At 38.3% G+C, this 19,683-nt stretch overlaps 1 protein-coding gene across 2 annotated transcripts in view; it reads left to right on the top strand.

Annotated features, from left to right (window-relative positions):
- stxbp6 (syntaxin binding protein 6 (amisyn)) overlaps positions 1-18,062 on the top strand; it is a 110,821-nt gene extending 92,759 nt beyond the window's left edge. The window contains exon 7 of one of the 2 annotated variants that reach the window (XM_044142219.1): positions 17,614-18,062. In XM_044142219.1, coding sequence (XP_043998154.1) covers positions 17,614-17,685 — 72 coding nt within the window. In that variant the 3' untranslated portion in view covers positions 17,686-18,062. The remainder of the gene's footprint in view (positions 1-17,613) is intronic. The other variant, XM_044142221.1, reaches the window with a different exon arrangement.
- The last annotated feature ends 1,621 nt before the right edge of the window (positions 18,063-19,683 follow it).

The raw sequence follows: 19,683 nt of genomic DNA on the forward strand, positions 1-19,683 counted from the left end.
CTATTCAGACATGTTGTAGTACTACTGTTGGTGAAAAAATGTTGACGCTTTTCATACAAGTTGTCACACCCACATTCCTACCTTTACAAAATGGAAGCTGCTGGTTGCTAGCTTGCTCCAATTAGCCTGGTGGACCCTCAAGAGAATTGAAGTTATTTCCAGTGGCAGTTCTTTCCCAGGGTAAGTGGAGAGGCCCCTTTCCAATATGCTGAACATGATAATAACCAGTTACAATGGGGAAAAAAAATTATTTTGTCAAATCTCTTAGACAACCTTTTGTTTGCTTTTTTTCCAGAATTCTGACTTTTTTTCTCAGATTTATCACAGAATTCTTTTCTGGTCCAGTTACCAAATTCCTTTTGGTACAACTGTGATTTAAAGTTAGCTGGAAATACAAAAGCTATTTATTTTTTTAAAATTTTGTTCATGATAAAAAAAAGTGTCTTCTATTCAGACTGAGAAAGAGACATAATAAAAAGGTCACACAATATGGAGATCTGTTTCTTTCTTGATGTCCCCCATGAGAAGAAAATAAAATAAATATAAAAACATATATTTTAATTGGGAGATTATTTCATAAATCACAATGTATTTCTCAATTTAAGATTTTAGTATTATTTCAGGATAGCCATGCTAAGTTCAATTATATTAAAATGCCTGAAACAGATTATCTGTTGACTATGTACTCATTTAATATTTGTCTTAAAATATAAGTACACCTGTTTGTTTTACCTATGGTGCAGACATCAAGTCTGATCTTAATATGATCACAACTCATTAAAGTATTTTGTGCTGTTCTTATATTTAGTTCTGAAAAAAAAAGAATACACCAAAATCCGTGGGTCCAAGATCTACAAAAAAAAGGGGCTTTGAAAATTATCCACAAAATTCTGATCGGTGCATTCCAGTCAACAGGTATGCCATCCCCTTTAATGAGGGTTGGCTTGTAAAAGGAACATGCTGTATTTTACTTCCCCTGGAGAGAAAGATATTTCAACACATTGTCAGGTGTGCTGATCTGCAAACAGGTATGAGAGAAATGCATTTGTCATTCCCAGCCACATGGGGGTTGTTCACTTGTGGGAATGTAAAACTGAGCCACATTTTGGTTGAGACAGTGCACGCCACAGTTCACGGTAAGTAGTACTGAGGATGCGGGAGGCAATTAAGGACCCTGCCTCTTTAAAACAGTTGCTGACCCGTGTTGCATTTTGCAGTGCAGTGACTGTTGAAAATATCTGTTTGGGTCAGCTCCATCGTCTAAGTCAAGGTGATGTAAAAGAATCCGAATCCTGTCTAAGTGAAGCCCTGCTGACTGCTGACCTTTGTGTCTTTTCCCATCTATCAAGCTGAGCACAACCTGTATGTGTGTCAGTGGTGAAGAGTGCTTGTTTGCCTGCTGGGTGCTGCATTTGGAGGTGGATGTGTAAGCAAGAGACTTTGAAGGATTTGTCTTTGTCACAGAGTTGCGTGATTGAGCAATCTGTCCTGCTCATATTTACTCAAGCACGTCCACGCAGACAGGAAAGCTGTGGCAGTGTAAATCAGTTGACATTGTCTGGGTTGCAGAAGTGTCTTTGCTTAGGACTGTATCTGTTAGGTTTCTCCCATCTGCAGAAATAAACGTAGCAGCTTTCCTAACAGACAGCAAACTACTGTAGATTCATCCAAGGTGCAAGGAAGCAGAGAAGGAAATAATATTTTAGTAAATTAACACAACAGACAGGCTGAGGGTAACAGTAAAGTTCTTAGTCAAGCACTCAACACCTAACCCATTGCAAGATGCAATCCTTAGAAAAAAAAAAGCCCTGTTTGCACACCATCTAGGAAACACAACAAATATGTGAAAGAAAGTTTTTAGTTTCTAAACTTCTGGGCCTACGTACAAAACTTGTATGCTTTTTTTTAAATATTTTTATAGAAAACTATAATTATGGTCACCTTAAACAAATCATGCCTGTGGGGAATCTTTCCCTTAACAGGTATGGGGGATACTAGTCAGAATTAATGGGAAGATGGACAGAGCTAACTTCAGATAAATGTTTACCTTCTACCTGAACAATGAGCTCTTACACCCAGAGCTCCAATGGAACAGTTCAGACCAAAGCATACTCGTGTTAAGATTTTGCAATCAATTTCCAGATTTAAGTTTACTTCAATTTGACGTAGTACTTCAAAAATGCTGCATATATTTACGGGTGTCAGATTAAGGGAGAGAACATTGTGGTGACAATATAAATATACACCATGCCGTACATATTACTACTTATGGAAAAATGCTGAAAACAATTTGGCATTTTCATTTTACAATTATTCACACCTTTTTGCTGCTCTGTCATTTGAATTCCTAGTAAAATCTTTGAGGTTATTATAGCAGAAAATATTCAGGGTACAAATGCTTTAGAAAAGTAAAAAAAGAGCAAGTTTTATCTATCTTAGTTGTTCAAAGCTTACAATGGTCAAGTTTCTGCAAACTTTGACCAAACTAGTTCTGGAATAAGCAAACTATAGCAACCTGTTTTGAAATACAGCGGCATTGAGTAATTGTCCATGGGCTGCTAAAAATAGATCGGGCAAGATTCAGCTTCCCAATACCTGGGGAATGCAGAGATTTAAGTGGCACCTCGGAGACAGATTAGTGGTTCCTGTCTCCAACTGAGATGAGGATGGTGCATTGCAGCTGATAGCAGACAGACAGATATGTTATCAGAGTCTGAGGTATCCCCCAAGGTCCCATATTAATGGCAGCCTTGCACTACGGGTCCCTACATTGCAGTGAATGGTTAAAATATTTCTCCTTTTCTCTCCTCTTTCTCCCCCGTCTTAATTTTTTTTTTCTCTGTGATAGCACCTTACTCCTCATCCCTCACATTCTCCTTTCCTAAATTGCTCCTCCTCCTCCTCTCTCATGCAGTGATGTACCAATTGCACTCTTGGTATACATTTGTGTGCCAAGCTTATCAGTTTGGGCTGGTTTACTACGCTATAAGGTGGACAAAGGTGGAGGAAATGGAGATCAGAACTCATTGTTAGTGGGCAATGAATTCTTAATTAGGGCAACAAATGGTGCAGTGCTTCTCGAGCGACCGGAGCTCTCCCACAGCAGCAGAAATTGGCGGCCTGTCACCCGAACTCCTTTGTTTTAGCTGATTATGTGTGGGGCTGCAGCAAACATTAGAAATGCTTCTACGCCATCCATCACACATAGAATGCATGGACACAGATTGGTAGTTATATTTTCACTGTCGAATGCACGCATTTTAAAGTGCTAAGAGACCTTATTTTTCCTGATTTAGTGCAGCCTAGAAAGAGAAAGCAGCAACCAAATTGGACTTGCAACGAATAATTGGAAATGAGTGATTGCTGCAATTTTGTAGTGTAATTTTTTCATGGGAAATGATAATGAATTCTTCTTCTGTAAAATGCAACATGTTTTAAAATTTTCTCACTGCTATTTGAAAATAAGTGTATCACAAAAGTATATTCATGAATTTATACAGGCAACCTTTGCAGTTAATAATTTTGCACTGAATGTGAGTTCTCTTCTTTTCTTTTCTATTAAATGTTCACAAAACTCTATTGAATAACTGAACGTAAGAGCTGTGGCCATAGTTTTCTTAGCTCTGTGTTCATGTTTTCTTCACTTTCTCTCATTCCTTCTTTTCATCCACTTTCACCTGTTTCTTCATTCTTCCCATCTGTCCTCCCATGTTCATATGGTACATCAAACATCCCCAGTGTGGCTGCGTGCTGACAGGTAGCCCACTGACAAGCTCCCAGGCCATTCTGAGGGGAGCAGAGCATCCTTTCCCTCGGCCCTCGAAGAGACAGTGTCACAGCAGATCCACTCTAGAGTCATGGCAGACTTTTTCAGAAAATAGATGGGAAATGAACTCAAAGGAGCTTTGCATCTTGCATCTTTAAGGACTTCAAATGGAGCTGATAACAACAGAGAAGCATGTATTTTTGACGAAAATCAAAACTACACATGAACAACTCAGTAGTACACCATCACTAGCTGGGATATGTATTAATCCAACCATAATAACTATCTTCCTGAAACATACACTACAGCAAATCCTTATGAATCTGGTAGGATTTACCAGTACTCGTAAATACACTGGTATATATAATACGTACACTCATGCATACATTTCACAATGCATACAGTTATTCACCATTCATGCACACACTAGCTATAGGTTAGCAACCACAGCTGCCTTGAGGATATAACAGCAGAGAGAGCAGGGATTGAACTGGCAACCCCAGTGGGGTTGCCAGTCCTGATGACTGTGGGACAAAGTCCTACCATCGTCGCCACCGTTGTTGTGTTGTCAGCTGGTTATTTATGGCTAAGGGCTTCATTAAACAGGACTTATTCTCTTCCACTTCAGCCTTTTTGTTTGCTAAACCATACTTTTTTACAAAACCATTGCCTCACTAACAGTGTTGTGTTGCACCCCTTTAGTTTCCATGGCTAAACTTTCTAAGTTGCCAACTTTATGTCTTGTAAAGAACGGGAATGTAAAAAAAAACCACTAGTAGTGTACCAATACAAGTAAGGAATGAGCCTGAGTCAAAAGTCAAGGGAAACTCTGCTCACTCCATTTTTTTCTAGCACTTTTTGGGAGTCGTATTTTTCAAATTGAATCACTTGTTTGTACAGTCTACAGTACATATATATCACATTTAATAAATATATGTCCTGATGAGTTTTGTTTGTCAGATTAGAAGTACTCTTTGAAAACAACAACCTTTAAGCAGGTATGAGTCATAGTTTTATGAATCATAGTGTTGTCAGGCTTTCCCTACTTAAAATTATTTTTTCATGAATGGGTTCAACTTTAGTATTATCCAACCAAAGCGCATTCTTCCACAACTTTTCAGGTCAGTCTCTCTACATGACTTGTGTTAAACTGGAATTGAAACTTCTCACAACTTTCTTTCAACGGTATTTTTTCTTGCTCCTCTTTCATGAAGGTAAGATATGTAAGGGGACATAAACTTAAGTTGTTGAATCGGGCTGTGGATTGCTGGAGCTTCTCCCAAGTTACCATAGGCCATATGGTTGCCTCTTATTAATAACACTACCCAGCCTGCTAGTTTAACTGGGAAGCTTTCTATTATCCTCATAGCTCCAGGGATGTGATATAGAATCCAATTTTGGATGACTGCTTGAAGGATTTCTAGGTGATGTGTCAAATCTTCCGATAGTATTTTTTTAGTCTAACACTGCTATAAATTTTCCCACAAGTGACTTCTCTAGTGTGCTCCTTGGTTTTCATGCTGGAGCGTTTTTTTCACAAACCTTCTCAGAACAACTGTTTTTGTCAAAGAATTAAATTTTAAACAGTTGGTATATTTTGCAGTGCCATCAATAGGTAAGGGATGTCTGGAAATACTTTCAGTCAATTAATATTTCATAACCTGTCTCTGGTGAGGGGCTGAGGTTGGGATGGGGTGGATTGTGTTTAATAGGAAACCATCCCCTACTCATAGCCGTGTTTGTGAAAGAAGTGGAGCCGAGCGTCAAGATGCAGTAAAACTACAGTACTGGCCTACTGCATCTGCTTGTCTGTAATTATCTTTACAAACACGCATAAACCCACGCACACACTATTATTTCTATATACATAATGAGGCCACACAGACACACACATTCACTGTAACACACACACACACACACCTACACACACACAGTGTCATCTTCAAAGACACCCAGAAGCAACTTAGCCAACGTGACAACCGCCCTAATGAGCTTGCCTGAGTAGGTGACCGTGGTGCCTGGTGAGAGGAGTGGTGTCGCCATGGCAATGTGGAGGCGAAAGCTCTGAGTCATGGGGTCATGCAGGTGTTTTAGGCGAGGGAGGGGATGCCTTAAATTAGTTTTCTAATTCGAACATTTCTCCTTTATCTTTAGATAGAAAAGTACATATTCAGAGCCATATCCATTCATTGGCATGTTTAGAGAAATTGTGTATTCAAATACATCTCCAGTGTAGCTTGTTTGTGTGGGTTTTGCTCTCTGAGTAAGTAGCCATTGTTGTGCTTGACAGGCCAAATCGTGACACATGAAGGGATCTGAGGTGTATAATGATGACTTTCTGCTCCCCACTCTTTCATCTTCAGGAGCCCAAAGAAAATGGGCTCCTGAAAATGAGAGCCAAAGAGACAAGACAGGTTTAAGATGGTGTTGAGACAACAAACAGAAGCAAAATGTATGATGAGACCTTCGGGGTCCTCAGTGTGCAGAGTGATGATATGCAGGGTAATGAACATCCAAACTTTACACATCTGAAGCGTGACGCTTTGTGTTGCCTTGACTGTCAGCTATTTTAGCCCTGTATCAGTGAGATGAGGCCATAATCTCCTTCCATCCACTCCATACCCGCTTTTGAGACTTGCTTTGCCGACTTAAAGCCTGCATTTCATTTGTCAGCCTAATGGTGGAAATTGTAAGGAGTTTAAATTCGCTGTGCTGCTGGAGGTGTCGTGCAGTTGTCAGTGGGAAAGGAGTGGGTTGTTGCTCAGTGTAGAAAATAATCTCTTTAAACTTAGACAAGTTCAAATGCCTTCCCAGAGGTCTGGCATTCAGTGAGGAAGCATAGACCATGTTGCATTATTAATGATACAGTTCATATAAGTCAAATGCACTGAGACAGATATTTCTCCGACCCACACTTAAATGATTCCTTGTACTTTTATTTCTAGTCTCCAAGAATTGAATGTTTTTTTTCCATTACAGGACTTGAAATTTGTTGTTTGACCCTTAGCTTGTTTCCCCTGATAATAAGAGCATTCACACTTATTTGCAACAATGATAGGGCTCCATAAACAGCTAGTTTATAAGCTAGTTATTAAGGTTGATTTGAAGACTTTGTACACCATAAATAGAGAGGTGACCCTACACTAACCCAAAAACCAATTTTGAATCTCAGAAAAGTCTCTAATTTATAGCTTAAGACTACTTTTGATTGTTTTACAACGTGTTAACAACCTAATTGGTATTCGTGTATGTGCCCTTTATGAGGTTGTCTCTTTTAAAGCGGTTTCATTCTCCCTAGTTTTCTTGCTTTGTGTTTTGCAGTTCCTTGCCAAATAGTGATTACATGCTAGTGTCTGTAAAGTGTCTTGTACCTGCCCTGTAACCATTTCTAATTGGCTTATAAAACGCTAACAGATAAATTATTAATGAATTAAAGGGTGTCTTTTAGGGTACTCTTGTTTTTCAGAATTTTTAGGCTCTAGTGGCCTTCGTTTAACAGGAAATTGACAGGAAATAGGGTAGAGAAAAGGCGGGAAGACATGCAGAAAATGGCCCCAAACCAGTAATAATCGTAACAAAAACTAGAGCGTGTATTGATGGAGCACACACTCTACCAATTGAGCCGCCCAGGTTGCAAGGTGGTCTTGTTTTAAAGTGATACCAACTCCTCTATTTTCATTGTTTTAGCTTTTTATGATGCCTGCATTAATTTGTGAAAAGTTTTCTATGGATGGCTTAATGTTACTTATGACTGACTTATAATTAGTTATTAACTTGATTATTAATTACTTATCCTCTTTATTAGAGTAAGTTTATTATAAATATCTATCAATTAATTTAAATGAACTTATGTCTAAATCGTACTTACCAATAATCTCTGAATAATTAAGTTTAGTAGTTTTTCGGGATTGCTTTTTGTGAATTCTTATATTTTTGATTTGTATTTTTTTAGCATCAATGCACAATCACTGGGAAAGGTTGAACAGATTTGAGAGGAGTGGAGAATGAAAACAAGCTGGTGCTGCAGTGTACAGATGAAAGAGAAATATGGTGCTGAGACTGGATGACGAGGAGGCGGGGGGATATCAGGCAGGGGTTTAAAATGAGATGAAATGGGTTTAGAGAGGGTGGATAGGTCTTTCGAGGTTATTGTATAAAGTATCCCGGTTTAGGTTGCTGGAAATTGATCCTGCTGTAAAGGTGGCTGTAGCCAGTGTCTTGGCTACAGCTTTATTATCTGCCGGTATCTAAATGTGTCACAATTAGAAAAACACACTATTTATGATTTAGCTGTTTAAAAGCGAAAACAGATACATAGGGAATACATACAATACACAAGAAATCTAATTTCATTAGTATCTATCTACTGACCAAAAACATGTAATTTGTTGAATATTTTATCATTTCATTGCTGTTTGCAACAATGCATAATGATTTTTTTTAAATATGTCAGCTTTAGCTGTTAGTGTCACTGCTTTGCTCTTTATAATTGTTAAGAAATTAACTCAATGGTTAATCAATCAAACATGTCAAGAGCAATAGGATTTTGGGTTCATTTCGTCTGTGTATAAGTAACATATATCATATTTCTGTGGAGTCAGTTATTTAAGTGAAAAAGAGTAGAGTCAGAAGCCGTCTATGCAAACATGTAAACAGTTCCCAGTGATTGGGACCATTTTCTGCTGTTGTCACTAGCTACTAAGCAGCACCAATTGTGTTTTAGATAATGGACTCTGCGGCTTTTATCCTTTCATGCATCAAAGGCAGTTTTTTTAGCCAAAGAAAAGCACCGTGGCGCTTATTCATTTCTACCACTCAAGTACTTTAAAATAGATTTTTATCTCAGTCATGCACTGATTAACTTTTTCCTAGTGCAAATGTTCATGAAAAGATCAGGACGCAAGTTTTTCATAAATCCAATTATTTCAAAGCAATATGCATGAATGTATTATTTTTCATTAGTTGTGTATTTATTAAGTATAGCATAGCTTTTTTTGAAGCTATACTTTAGTGAACAAACACAAGATAATAAGGATTTTAATAATGTATCTGTGAAGTGATAGGAAGTGATACATCCATCCATTGTTTTGTACGCACCTGTGCAGGGCCATTGAGAAGGATTGCTATCTCTAACAAACGGTGGACAAAAGTGGGTTCACCATGGTAAGATTACCAGTTCATAACATAGACATGTTAGGAAAAACAATTATGCTCCAGATTTGTTAAATGGATGTAGCTCTGAATTTTAATTATGCCGTTAGAGGTAAAGGATACATTTAAATCCAAACATGGGCTATGTTTAGATGTTGCTGATGTTTGGAGCAACTAAAATGTCATCATGGACCTCTTGGCGATTTTCTGCATAATGCTCCCCTTGTCTGGCCAATCAATTAATGTGGAAGTCCTTGTCCTAAGAGGTTGTTTAATATATTGGTGGGATATGAATTTATCTAGTACTTACCTGACATATGATGATGTTCTTTGTTCATAAACAGAGAATATCTGTGACCTTCAGAGACCTGATGTTTTAATGTAGAGATGCACAATTGAACTTCAGAAGTCAATTATTGGCAACGGATTTCTGGGTATCAGAGTGAAGAGGGCTGAGTATAAAAATACGTAACACTTTTCAGGAACATAAGTCTTCATAAAATATACTTAACGTGGTTGTCACTTTACAACATGTGGAAAAGTCCAAGGGATATGAGCCATTTTTCAATTCCCCCTGCATTGTTGTGTGTGTGTGTGTGTGTGTGTATGTGTGTGTGTTTCTACAGGATACATGAACTCTGACATAGCTTGCACAATGTTGTCTTGGAAAGAAAAATCTCACTATGCATTATCCTCAACCTCAGAATAATGCATCTTCACACAGATGCGCACATATACAAGCACATTTGTGACCAATGTTTGTTCCCAGATCCTTCCTGTGTAAAACAGACAGGACGGTAGTCAATACTGTAGTCTTTAATCAATTAAAGAGGCTTAAGATTCACAATGGATTCATAACCTGTACAGATATAAAGCTATGTTTTTATTGTAATCTTGTTTCACAACCCAAAAATATTGTTTTCTAGACTCTAGTGGTGTTTACTGAGCAGGGAATAGACAGGATATGAGGAGAAAAGAGAAGAGGAAGACATAAAAGGACTGAGACTGAGATTCGAAACTAGGACAACTGTGTCGAGGACTAAAGCCTCTGCACATGGAGTGCATCAGTTCTACCAACTGAGCTGCTAACCCCCGAATCCCAAAATCTAGTTTTATACATGCATGTCTGGTTTTTATATTAGACTGACAACCTGTCCAGACCTCGCCACGGTGGCCTTGTAAGGATCAGGGTGTTCATATAATGGGTGTATGGATTCATAAATGGATGAATGGATCTTCGGCATATTTTTACTTATATCTACATTTGTAATATAATGATCTATTTGAGTATTATCCCGTGGACCAAAGCTAAAAAAAGAAGAGACATGATCAGGTTCAGCAGGAACAGAGACCTGAATGCAGGGTTTGCATGCAAGCAAAACTGCAGAACTTAAACCCTTACAGTACTATAAGACACACGACTCCACCATATTAAACAATATAAAAACTCACGTTTTAAATCAAACATACAAAGTCCCTTGCTTGATGTGCTGCAATGTGAAAATGATCCACTGCATAAAATAGCACATGCTAAGGACCCTAAGGTACAATTAGCTGTCTTAGCTGTTGCCTGACCCAATATTGTCTGTCCAACTATGCCTTCTAGTGGGGATTCAGAACAGTAATATAAGATGTAGTCACAGAAAGAGAACATCTTTTGTTATTGATTGCAATCTTCACTTTCTTCCTGTGTACTAAAACCACTGAAGTTATTTTTTCAATGTCAGATTTCAATATCCTCACACATTTCCTTAGTTCTCTCTTTTGTTTTCACTCTCAATGTCACATTTTTCTGAAGGCAAATTTGCTCTTGGGCTTGTACCCTGTTCATTACATAGCAGTCCACCCTTTGAAACCCGTTGGTAAAAACCCATATATTAGCCGCATCACAGTGTTCAAAGCATGTGAACAAAGTAGCGGCTTCAAGTTTGGAAGTTCCCCCCGAAAACTATTTCATAAATGAAGACAGATTACCAAGTAGAAGAAATAGTTGGAAGATTTCAGGGAAATGAAATTGGGGAGAATATGCAGAGCTGCTGAAGGTATGCCAAAGAAGTGGGTGGCTAGCACAGCACTTGCCCATGTAAGTGGAAGGTAGCGGCTTTGCAGAAAGATCTATTAGCAAAGCCTAAAGCTTCCTGGGCATCAATGGGGCTCAGATACACAAAACTATGAAAGGCAGCAGAGGAAACCTTAGAGTGGCAAGAAGAACTTTCAGCCTTCCATCTATTTACTGAAATCTCACGCCTCGGCTGAAAAAAACAAACTCACTCATGACCTCAGAATGATACCAGTCCTTGTGTCCGTTCTGCCTACTTTAATCATCAATCCGCAGCTTGGTTCACCAGCCGCTGGCACCTGTCAGGATGAAAGACAAGGATTAGAGATGGAGAGAGAGAGAGAAAAAAAGGTTGGGCATACAATACTAGCATCACGTGTCCCGTTGCCAGGGAGGTTGTCTATGTGTGTGTGTGCGCGTGTGTTTCTGTGGATGTGGATGTGATTTACGTCCAACAGTACTGTCAGGGCCAGCTCCAGGCACAACAGGACAATATCCAGATTTGCTAGTGCGAGTCTGTCTGCGAGTGTGTGGGTTTCTCCAGTACTTATGTGTGGCTTATGTGATTGTGTGATGTGTAAAAAAGCTTGGGTCTTGCCCGCAACGTTGTCTCAGAAGAAACAACATCACTAAGCATCTTTCTCACCCATAGATTGAAAGCCATAACCATACATGCACACACATATCCAAGTGCACATCGCTCATGCTTATCCCCTCCCTATTCCACGCCTAAAAATAGATTTCTTTTTTCTCAATGATCTATCTGCTTCCCAAAGCAGGAGGCTGTAAGACAAGCATGTGCACTGGGTTAAACACAACCCATACTCTTGAGAGTGATTGCTTTCATACCAGCTCCCCCTATCCACCCACTCCAATAGTATGCACACACACCCTTGGAGCAGTCCATTCAGGGTGCAGATGGCAGCTAGTGTGTGTGATACAAGAGACCCCGTGCATATACTTACTTAACAGGGAATCGAGCTCATTGACATGCAGGCAGTGCATTTTCTCCAGTCCAGGAGACTATGCATCACTGTGAAGCCGGCTGGAAGGCCACAGGGCTCATAAACTATAATGGCCATATGTGCATTTCACCTTTACTTCCACTCACCCTACAATGCCCTTGAACAGGTTAATATCAGGATTACAGTCGGCATATATACATACCAGGAAATAGTCAAGCAGATAAACAAACAAAAATAGAATAGATTATAGCTCCAAGATTTTACCGAAATAACAACAAATGGTCGTAAAATGACCCTATGGACATTGATGCCTTTAAGTTGATGATTTAATATGTACAGGGTTCAATGTGATTTATGAGTGACAGCGGCAAACATACCGGTAGGTTGTGTCCTCATTTTGGGAGAACAGTGAGCCAGTTGCTCTGGCAGGTAATGAGAAGGTCATTTTGCTGTGATTCAGTCAGTTTGAGTCTAACAAGCTGGCAGGATCATCCAGCAGGATTAGCACAGGCGAACAATCTCTTCAATGTGTGCAGCGTGACTATGCGTCAGTGGAATCTGCTGATTAAAGGTACCTTTCAAAGGTTGAACAAGATAAATAGGATATAGTGAATATTTCATAATGTACTGTTCAATTCTTCCATGACAAAGTTTTGGAGAATTTTAAAGTAAAGCAAAGTCATAAAATAATAGTTTACAATGTCTCACGGTACACAGATCAATGCATCATTCAAAAATGGAAACCCATCATCAGCTCAACTGTAGGGATGCACTGAATGTTTGGGCTAATATTGATATCCATGGTAAATATTGCTGGTTATGGCCAATAACCAATATTTACCAATATTGTATCAATTATACATATTTCACAACCCTTTCACCACTGCTGATAAAAGGTACACAGCATAAATAAAAAATAATCATTCCACAAGTTTTCCTCTAATTCACAATTACGCACCAATTTATGTCCTATCCTATAAAATCCCCAAAAAGTGCATTGTAGATTGAAGTTGTAAGATGACAAAATTTGGAAATGTTCAAGGGTTGTAAACTCTTTTCTAAGCCACTGTAACCTTTTGCCCCATTTATGGTGTGACTTATGTGCTGTGGTGACATAAAACACACACAATAAACCACAATTCCTCCCTCACAATCCCTTCTCAATTAGCCGCACCGTTTGTGTTAACATCGTCGTTAAAGTCACACACTGTTATGTTAATTACTGACGTTGTCACTCGTCATAAATTTGGATAATTCTGAACACTGTGTGCCTAATCAGGGGTCTCTATGCTCGACCTGCAGGAGCCTTATGTGTGTCAGCCATAGCTGCACTCTAACAAAGTACCATCTATCACTGTGCTCAGCCAGGCTTCAATAATAATTGTGTTAAAATAAATGGGCCATGATTTTGGAACACAGAGAAAGACAGAGCACACGTGGAAGAGAGAGCGGGAGGAAAAAAAAGAAAAAAAAAGGAAGACCAGCAGAGACAGTTCAATAATAAAGCCACGCCTGGAGAAGCAAGAAGCAGAGCAGGGCAGTGCAGTGAGACAGAGGCTGCGAACACAAAGCGGATTGATGTTCTGCCCCTGGACGGGGACAGTTCTGAATAAAGATGTGTCTGTTACTAAGGCGGGGAGGAAGCTGTGGCCCTAAGGAGGTGAGACAGAGTGACACAGCAAAACTCTGCAGTTGTTTAATCAGTTTGCAAGGAGTGGGAATGTGAAATGTAAAGCACGAGTTTACAGAGGTAGTAACAGTTTTCACTATTCTACTTTAATTTCTTTTTTGGAAAGTGCCCAAGCCAAGGCAAAAATTTAAGAGATTCAGCTGAAGGAATGTACTGCTAAATTTAGATGGAGATCAAACATATAAGCTCAATCAAGAAGGCTAATCTCTGAGTCATTTTCTGTTTCATCACCTTTAATTTCATATTATGTAAACTTGTAAAGCTCCCAATGTTTATCTCACAATGCACATATGTGGTAGCTAATTTATCTCTTTTGTCTCTGTGACACTCCAGGGAGTTCATGTAATAATAAACACACAGTAGTGCTTAATTGTAACATGGGTTGAAAATGTCAGTTTGTCCTCGACATTTCTTTTGCAAGTATAGCATTTTATATTTATCAGAAAGCTTTGTGGAACCACCTTTTGACGGATAATAGCATAATTCTGCCACTGCCATGTTTCACCATGGGCATTGCTGTTTAGGCTAATATGTTTTGCTAGTTTTCTTCCAGATGTTTCTTTTTTTAATATGACGGAAAGTTAAATTTTGATTTCATCTGAGCAGAACCTCTTCTGTGTATTTTTTTATGTGTCCCCTTCACGGCTTGTGCCAAACTGCAGATGGCTTTCCTTGTGACTTTATTTCAGCAATTGTTTCATTCTTACCAATCTTCTGTGAAGGCTGGGTTAGTGGAGTGCACAACAGATTCTCTGATCAGTGTTACCACTGACCTTTAGGCTATGAAATTGCAATGATGCGCATTAAACTTTACCGAAACTGTAAAGCATAGGAACATAAAACAAAACACAACAATCAAGATGTTGTTTTGATCTGAGGGAAAATTTAAACAGTTCCACCGTACATAATGGTGAAATTGCGCCATAATGCGCCAGGACATCTCTGGCGCATTATAGAATACCCAACCCATCTATATACAAAGAGACAATACTGCACTTACACACAGTACACACACGTAGGGTATAAAAAAGATACTGTGGCACTGGAGATTTTCTGAAAGACAAAAACACTTTCCTCCAGCGGGTTTGCACCGTGAAAGAGATTATCACTCTTCGTCTTTCAGAGCCTTTCATGGTGTGGCTTGGATGCAGAGCAGCAATGTGTTGCACTGCCTGAAGTGGGGGTTTTGAAGTCATAGATAATCTCCTTTTGGAACATGAGACACTGTTGCTTTTCATTTGGCTCAGTTAAGCCAGACACCAAATAAGGAGAGGGAGCGATATTGCGGATCAAACAATTTGTGTTGAATCCCAAAATTTTACAGCTCAATAAAGTCTCAGTAGCTGCAAAATTGTTGTCTATTGTGCTGACTTCTTTTTGGAGATGATGGATTTGGCCACATTGGGCAAAGATAATCCTCATGAAGCTCTAATCTGAAACAATGAAAAAAGTATTCATTTTTAAATGGTCATAGTATATTCTTAAATGCATGGCAATGAGGTTTAACTATCACATTGGTTGCATTTTGCAAGAAAATGTCAAACTACTCATTCAGAGAAAGTGAAATGTATGAAAAAAAAAAGTTTCATACCCACTGAAAGAGTGAGATCCAGTATGTCAGTCTTCTTTCTTGTTTGAGCAGATATGGTTGATCTCCATCTAAATGCAGCAGGAGCTTCCTTTGGCTAAATCTCTTTAATTTTTGCCTTGACTTGGGCACTTTCCAAAATCAAATTCAAGTGACATGGTAAAAACTGTCCCACTTTTCTGCAGAAATATTGTTGTAGCATCATCTCATACTATCATTTCAGAAAAATCTTTTATTTAATTTGAGTATATTTTTTTGTGTAGAAAGCCACTGGTAGCTAATGCTAGGAATAACAACATGGGTTACACAATCTCATAGATTGTAGGCGCTTTGGGGTCTATAAATTATGGCTTCGATTAAAGCAGAGAAAATTGCAGATGCTTTAATATGTAACATATGTATTTTCCCTGATATAAATCAGACAATTTAGTTTCTCAGTTCTGTCAAGATGCAAGAGATGACTAAGCAAATATATTGCTTGTATTGGACAATTGGTTTAATTGTACATACAGATAATTCCTGCTATAGGAGACTTAGATTTTTAAACGCTTTATGACAGATTTGATTCTATTTGATCTAAACATTAACGAGGCATTCCAGCTTTTGTTGTTTACTGAACCTTCAGAAATGATTATAGCTGCAGTTCACCACAGCAAATGAAAAAATAACTCCAAAGAGGTGAAGAGCAACTCAAAACCCCTTGAATATTCCTTTTGTCTCACCCTTTCTGATGATCCATGAGCTTCTTTTCAATCAACTACCGGTAATTCTTTGTTTCACACCACATGTACTTAGTTTATGTTTGTAAAATGTTTTTCTAGTATCACACCCAAACATCTAGCTGGTGTACAGATAGCATTTAAATGTTTTATGGAGAATTATTGACCCTGAGATGAAGGGGTTTTTTTCTCCTTTCCTCTCCCTCTCTGATTGTCCCTGGTGGCAAGATTAATATAGATCTTTATATTTATATTGTACTTAAGGAAAACAAGAAGTCACTGATTATTAATTAGAGGCTCCTCGAAACTCAGATCAACTTAACTTCAACTTATGCGTAAATAAAGAAAGTGATTAAATTCCATTTATTTTAAATCAGTTGTGAGGGATTACATTAATTGTGTCACCAGTGATGTGGTTGAAAACAATTATTTGATGTTTTCCCTTCTGGATCCATGCATTCACATTAAAGTTTGGAATTTTCTTTTAAGTTGTTAATGATGCGATACTGCGATAAATATTTTTCTTAAAACTTTTTATTTTTGCCAGAGTAGTCAATATTTCAACCTAACACCATATATAGTTATACAGAAATAGTCAAACAATGTTAAACATTGAGTGTGCTTGCACAAATTAAATTCTTCCATTTCTATAGGGCTAGACTGATGCCTCAAATCTGAACATCTAGGGAAAAAAGCTGTAGATCAGCAGTTATTTATATTTAACTCCATCTGCTGCAATAAAAGAGAATAATTCATGGACTCTCTATACCTGAATCAGAGGTAGTAATGGCTTGTGTTTTATGTAGAACTGTTAGTAATGGCTTGTGTTTTATGTAGAACGTCACTTGTAAGCTCTTTTCCCAGCCTTTATTTATATGATAATCTTTGAGAAGAAAACGTGGAGCCAAATCACATTTCAGCATTATGTCAACAAACTTTGCTGCGTGGAATACCAAGAGCTGGATTAGGATGAAAGGGGGAGAAAGCGACACTTCAGGATGCTGCAACATGTTTCACATAGAAAAGAAATCAAGATTATTCCAATTAGAAAAATCAAGAAGCAAGCAAACAGCATTTAAAGAATGGTTGCATAATATTGTGCAAGCATCACTCAGTGCCACTCCTTTTGTGTGTTAGAAACAGCAGAGGCTTAAAGAGAAGATAAGCTGCAAGGGAAAGCAAACAACAGACAAAGAGAGAAACAGGCAGAGTCCTGAGCACACATGTCCAGCTTTGCTAATGGGAAGGGGCTGCGCCTCAACACTGCCACTTTGAAAAGAGCTCCACACCATCAGCCACGCTTTAATCTTCAGCAGGTGCATAAACACAGGCTTTATAGGAAAAGACATAAGTAAGGGAGGAAATAAAGGTTAAGTGTTAGAAACACTTCACAAAATGGGAACCATAGCAACTGCTGCAGGTATAAAGTGACTGTCTTATTACATAACACGGCTAAATTGGCCATCTCTCTGTAACTACTAAAATAATCACATAATAATCAGTTTAGAAATAAAATAATTTAAACTGCAGTATCCTCTTCTTAGGAATTTTGTTCACAACAACAAGAGTTCATATCCAGGTCTACCGCATGTGAGCTATGAGTTTCTATGAGTCTCGAGTGCTGAATGCCAACTTGTGTGTGTTCTGAAGTGTAGTATGTTTGCTGTCTCGATAGCTCGAGGTGATACACGGCAGGAGGGTGCGAGATGAAGAAAACTCACCAGACACAGCTGCGATCTGGCACTGACGACCAAACATGTTATCAAAGAGACATGCACAGTTGAAGTTGCACAGCACTTTGGGATGGGAACCAATTAACAAAAGAAAAACAACAGTTTTGTGGTCTGCGATGATTACACCAACAGTGTATGATTGACGACATGTTTTGCTTTGTGTGTTTATGTGTTTTACGGTTTTTGCAAACAAAGCCAGAAAGATCCCAGATTTCTTTTCTTGAGTCATCTAATGGGTTTTGAGAACCCCTTCAGGCAATCCTCATTTTCTTCCCATAACCGGCAGCTTGGCATCTCAGCTTTCTGACACAAGCAACAACACACTGAGCTACAAGCAGCACACTGCAGCTCGATGCCTGTCAGGCAATCTTGCCTCTGCACTAAAAACCAATGCAGTAGGTGTTAAAAGCCTATTTATTAACTAGTTAAGAGACGTCTGATAAAGCTGTTCATTCAGTCATATAAAAAAAAATAATAGAACAGCCTGTGATAGCCTATTTGTTCTCATGATATATTTGGAAATATGGATATTTAGTATTTTAACAACACTTCTGACTTGCAATATAAAGAGATTTGAAGATTTTTTGGTAAAATGTACTAGAAATAAACAATAAGACTGAAAGAACTGTCTGAGGCCTCCAGAAAGAAGATTGTAGCATCATGTTAGTAAACCCACTATAACGCTAAAAACTAAGAAATGTAAAATGCTGCCAAGATCTGGGAATCATAGGCTGTTCTAACCTTTACCTCTGTTAGAATGTACATTTTAGGTGATTTTTTTTGTGTATGTGTGTGTGAGTAAAGCAAGGTTGATATTGGGTGTGTACGTGTTATTAAAGTGTTTTGTTTTTTCAGACATTAATAAATATTGATGTCTAATGAATATTAGACACTAATATGTGAAGATTTTTTAATAAGAAGAGATTTATTAAGATTTTTTTGCAATTTATTTAATACTAAAAAGCAGCATGTGCTTTTTAGACTTTGAACTAAAATAATACTGGCAGTTTTATGTAAAATATAAGTTAGAATAACAGAGCTCAAATTTGCTCTGAATAAGTATCCATCCATCCATCCATCCATCCATCCAACCATCCAACCAACCGCTCCCTCCTTATCAGAATGATTATTGGATGTCTGGTATCCATCTTTTTTTGGCCCAGAGATTGGTAACACTGTTAGCACTCCTTCACAGGGCAACAGAGAGAATATATAGAATAAAGGAAGATATAGCGGTTAATTTACCTAACAGTCATGATTTTGGACAGTAAAATGAAGCCATAGAACCCTGGAGTGAATCCACTCATGCACTGGAAGAAAGACTTCATATATACATCCAAAATGCATACACAAAGTTAATAGGGAATTTGTGCAAATTATTCCTTAAAGATTGATCACTGTATATTAGTCAGTTTTTAGAGATAAGAGTGCAGGCTTGGAAAATTTCTTAGTAAGGTTTATTATACCACTACTAAATTTGAGCTTTGAAAAATGTCAGGTTTTTTTTACTTGCAAACTTAGCAGAGGTCTTGAAGAACAACAAACCAGGACAAGAGTTGATTAATTGACAATGTGAGTCTGTCAACAAAATGTAGTTATGTATCCTGTTTAACATTATTTTCTCTAGCCAGAACTGCATGGTGTAGAGTAAAATTTTGCTTTATTTCTTTAAAATTACCTTATGATCAAAAATATAAAACCACACGATTTTCTCAGATATAAAACAAGGCAAAATGAACAGAATGGAAAAGAAAATTGAGTATGAAAGTGCACACCCAGGTGATTGGTTCCCTGACGGCAGACACTCATTCCTACCCAAAGCCATCTGTCTGGAAATGGACCTGGGGACGTCCTGCGTCATCAGTTGTCTGTCCGCATCAGCAAACTTCCTCAATTTCTTTTCATTGCAAACTTCCCTTCAATTGTGTCCCGTCCGTTTGAACGACCAAAGTGGGACACAAGCATTGGGACGTAGGAGAGGGGAGAAGCTGGTTGCCTGATTGGAGATGTCA

The sequence above is a fragment of the Gambusia affinis genome, linkage group LG16 (genome assembly GCF_019740435.1).
Source record: "Gambusia affinis linkage group LG16, SWU_Gaff_1.0, whole genome shotgun sequence".
Taxonomy (NCBI): Eukaryota; Metazoa; Chordata; class Actinopteri; order Cyprinodontiformes; family Poeciliidae; genus Gambusia; species Gambusia affinis.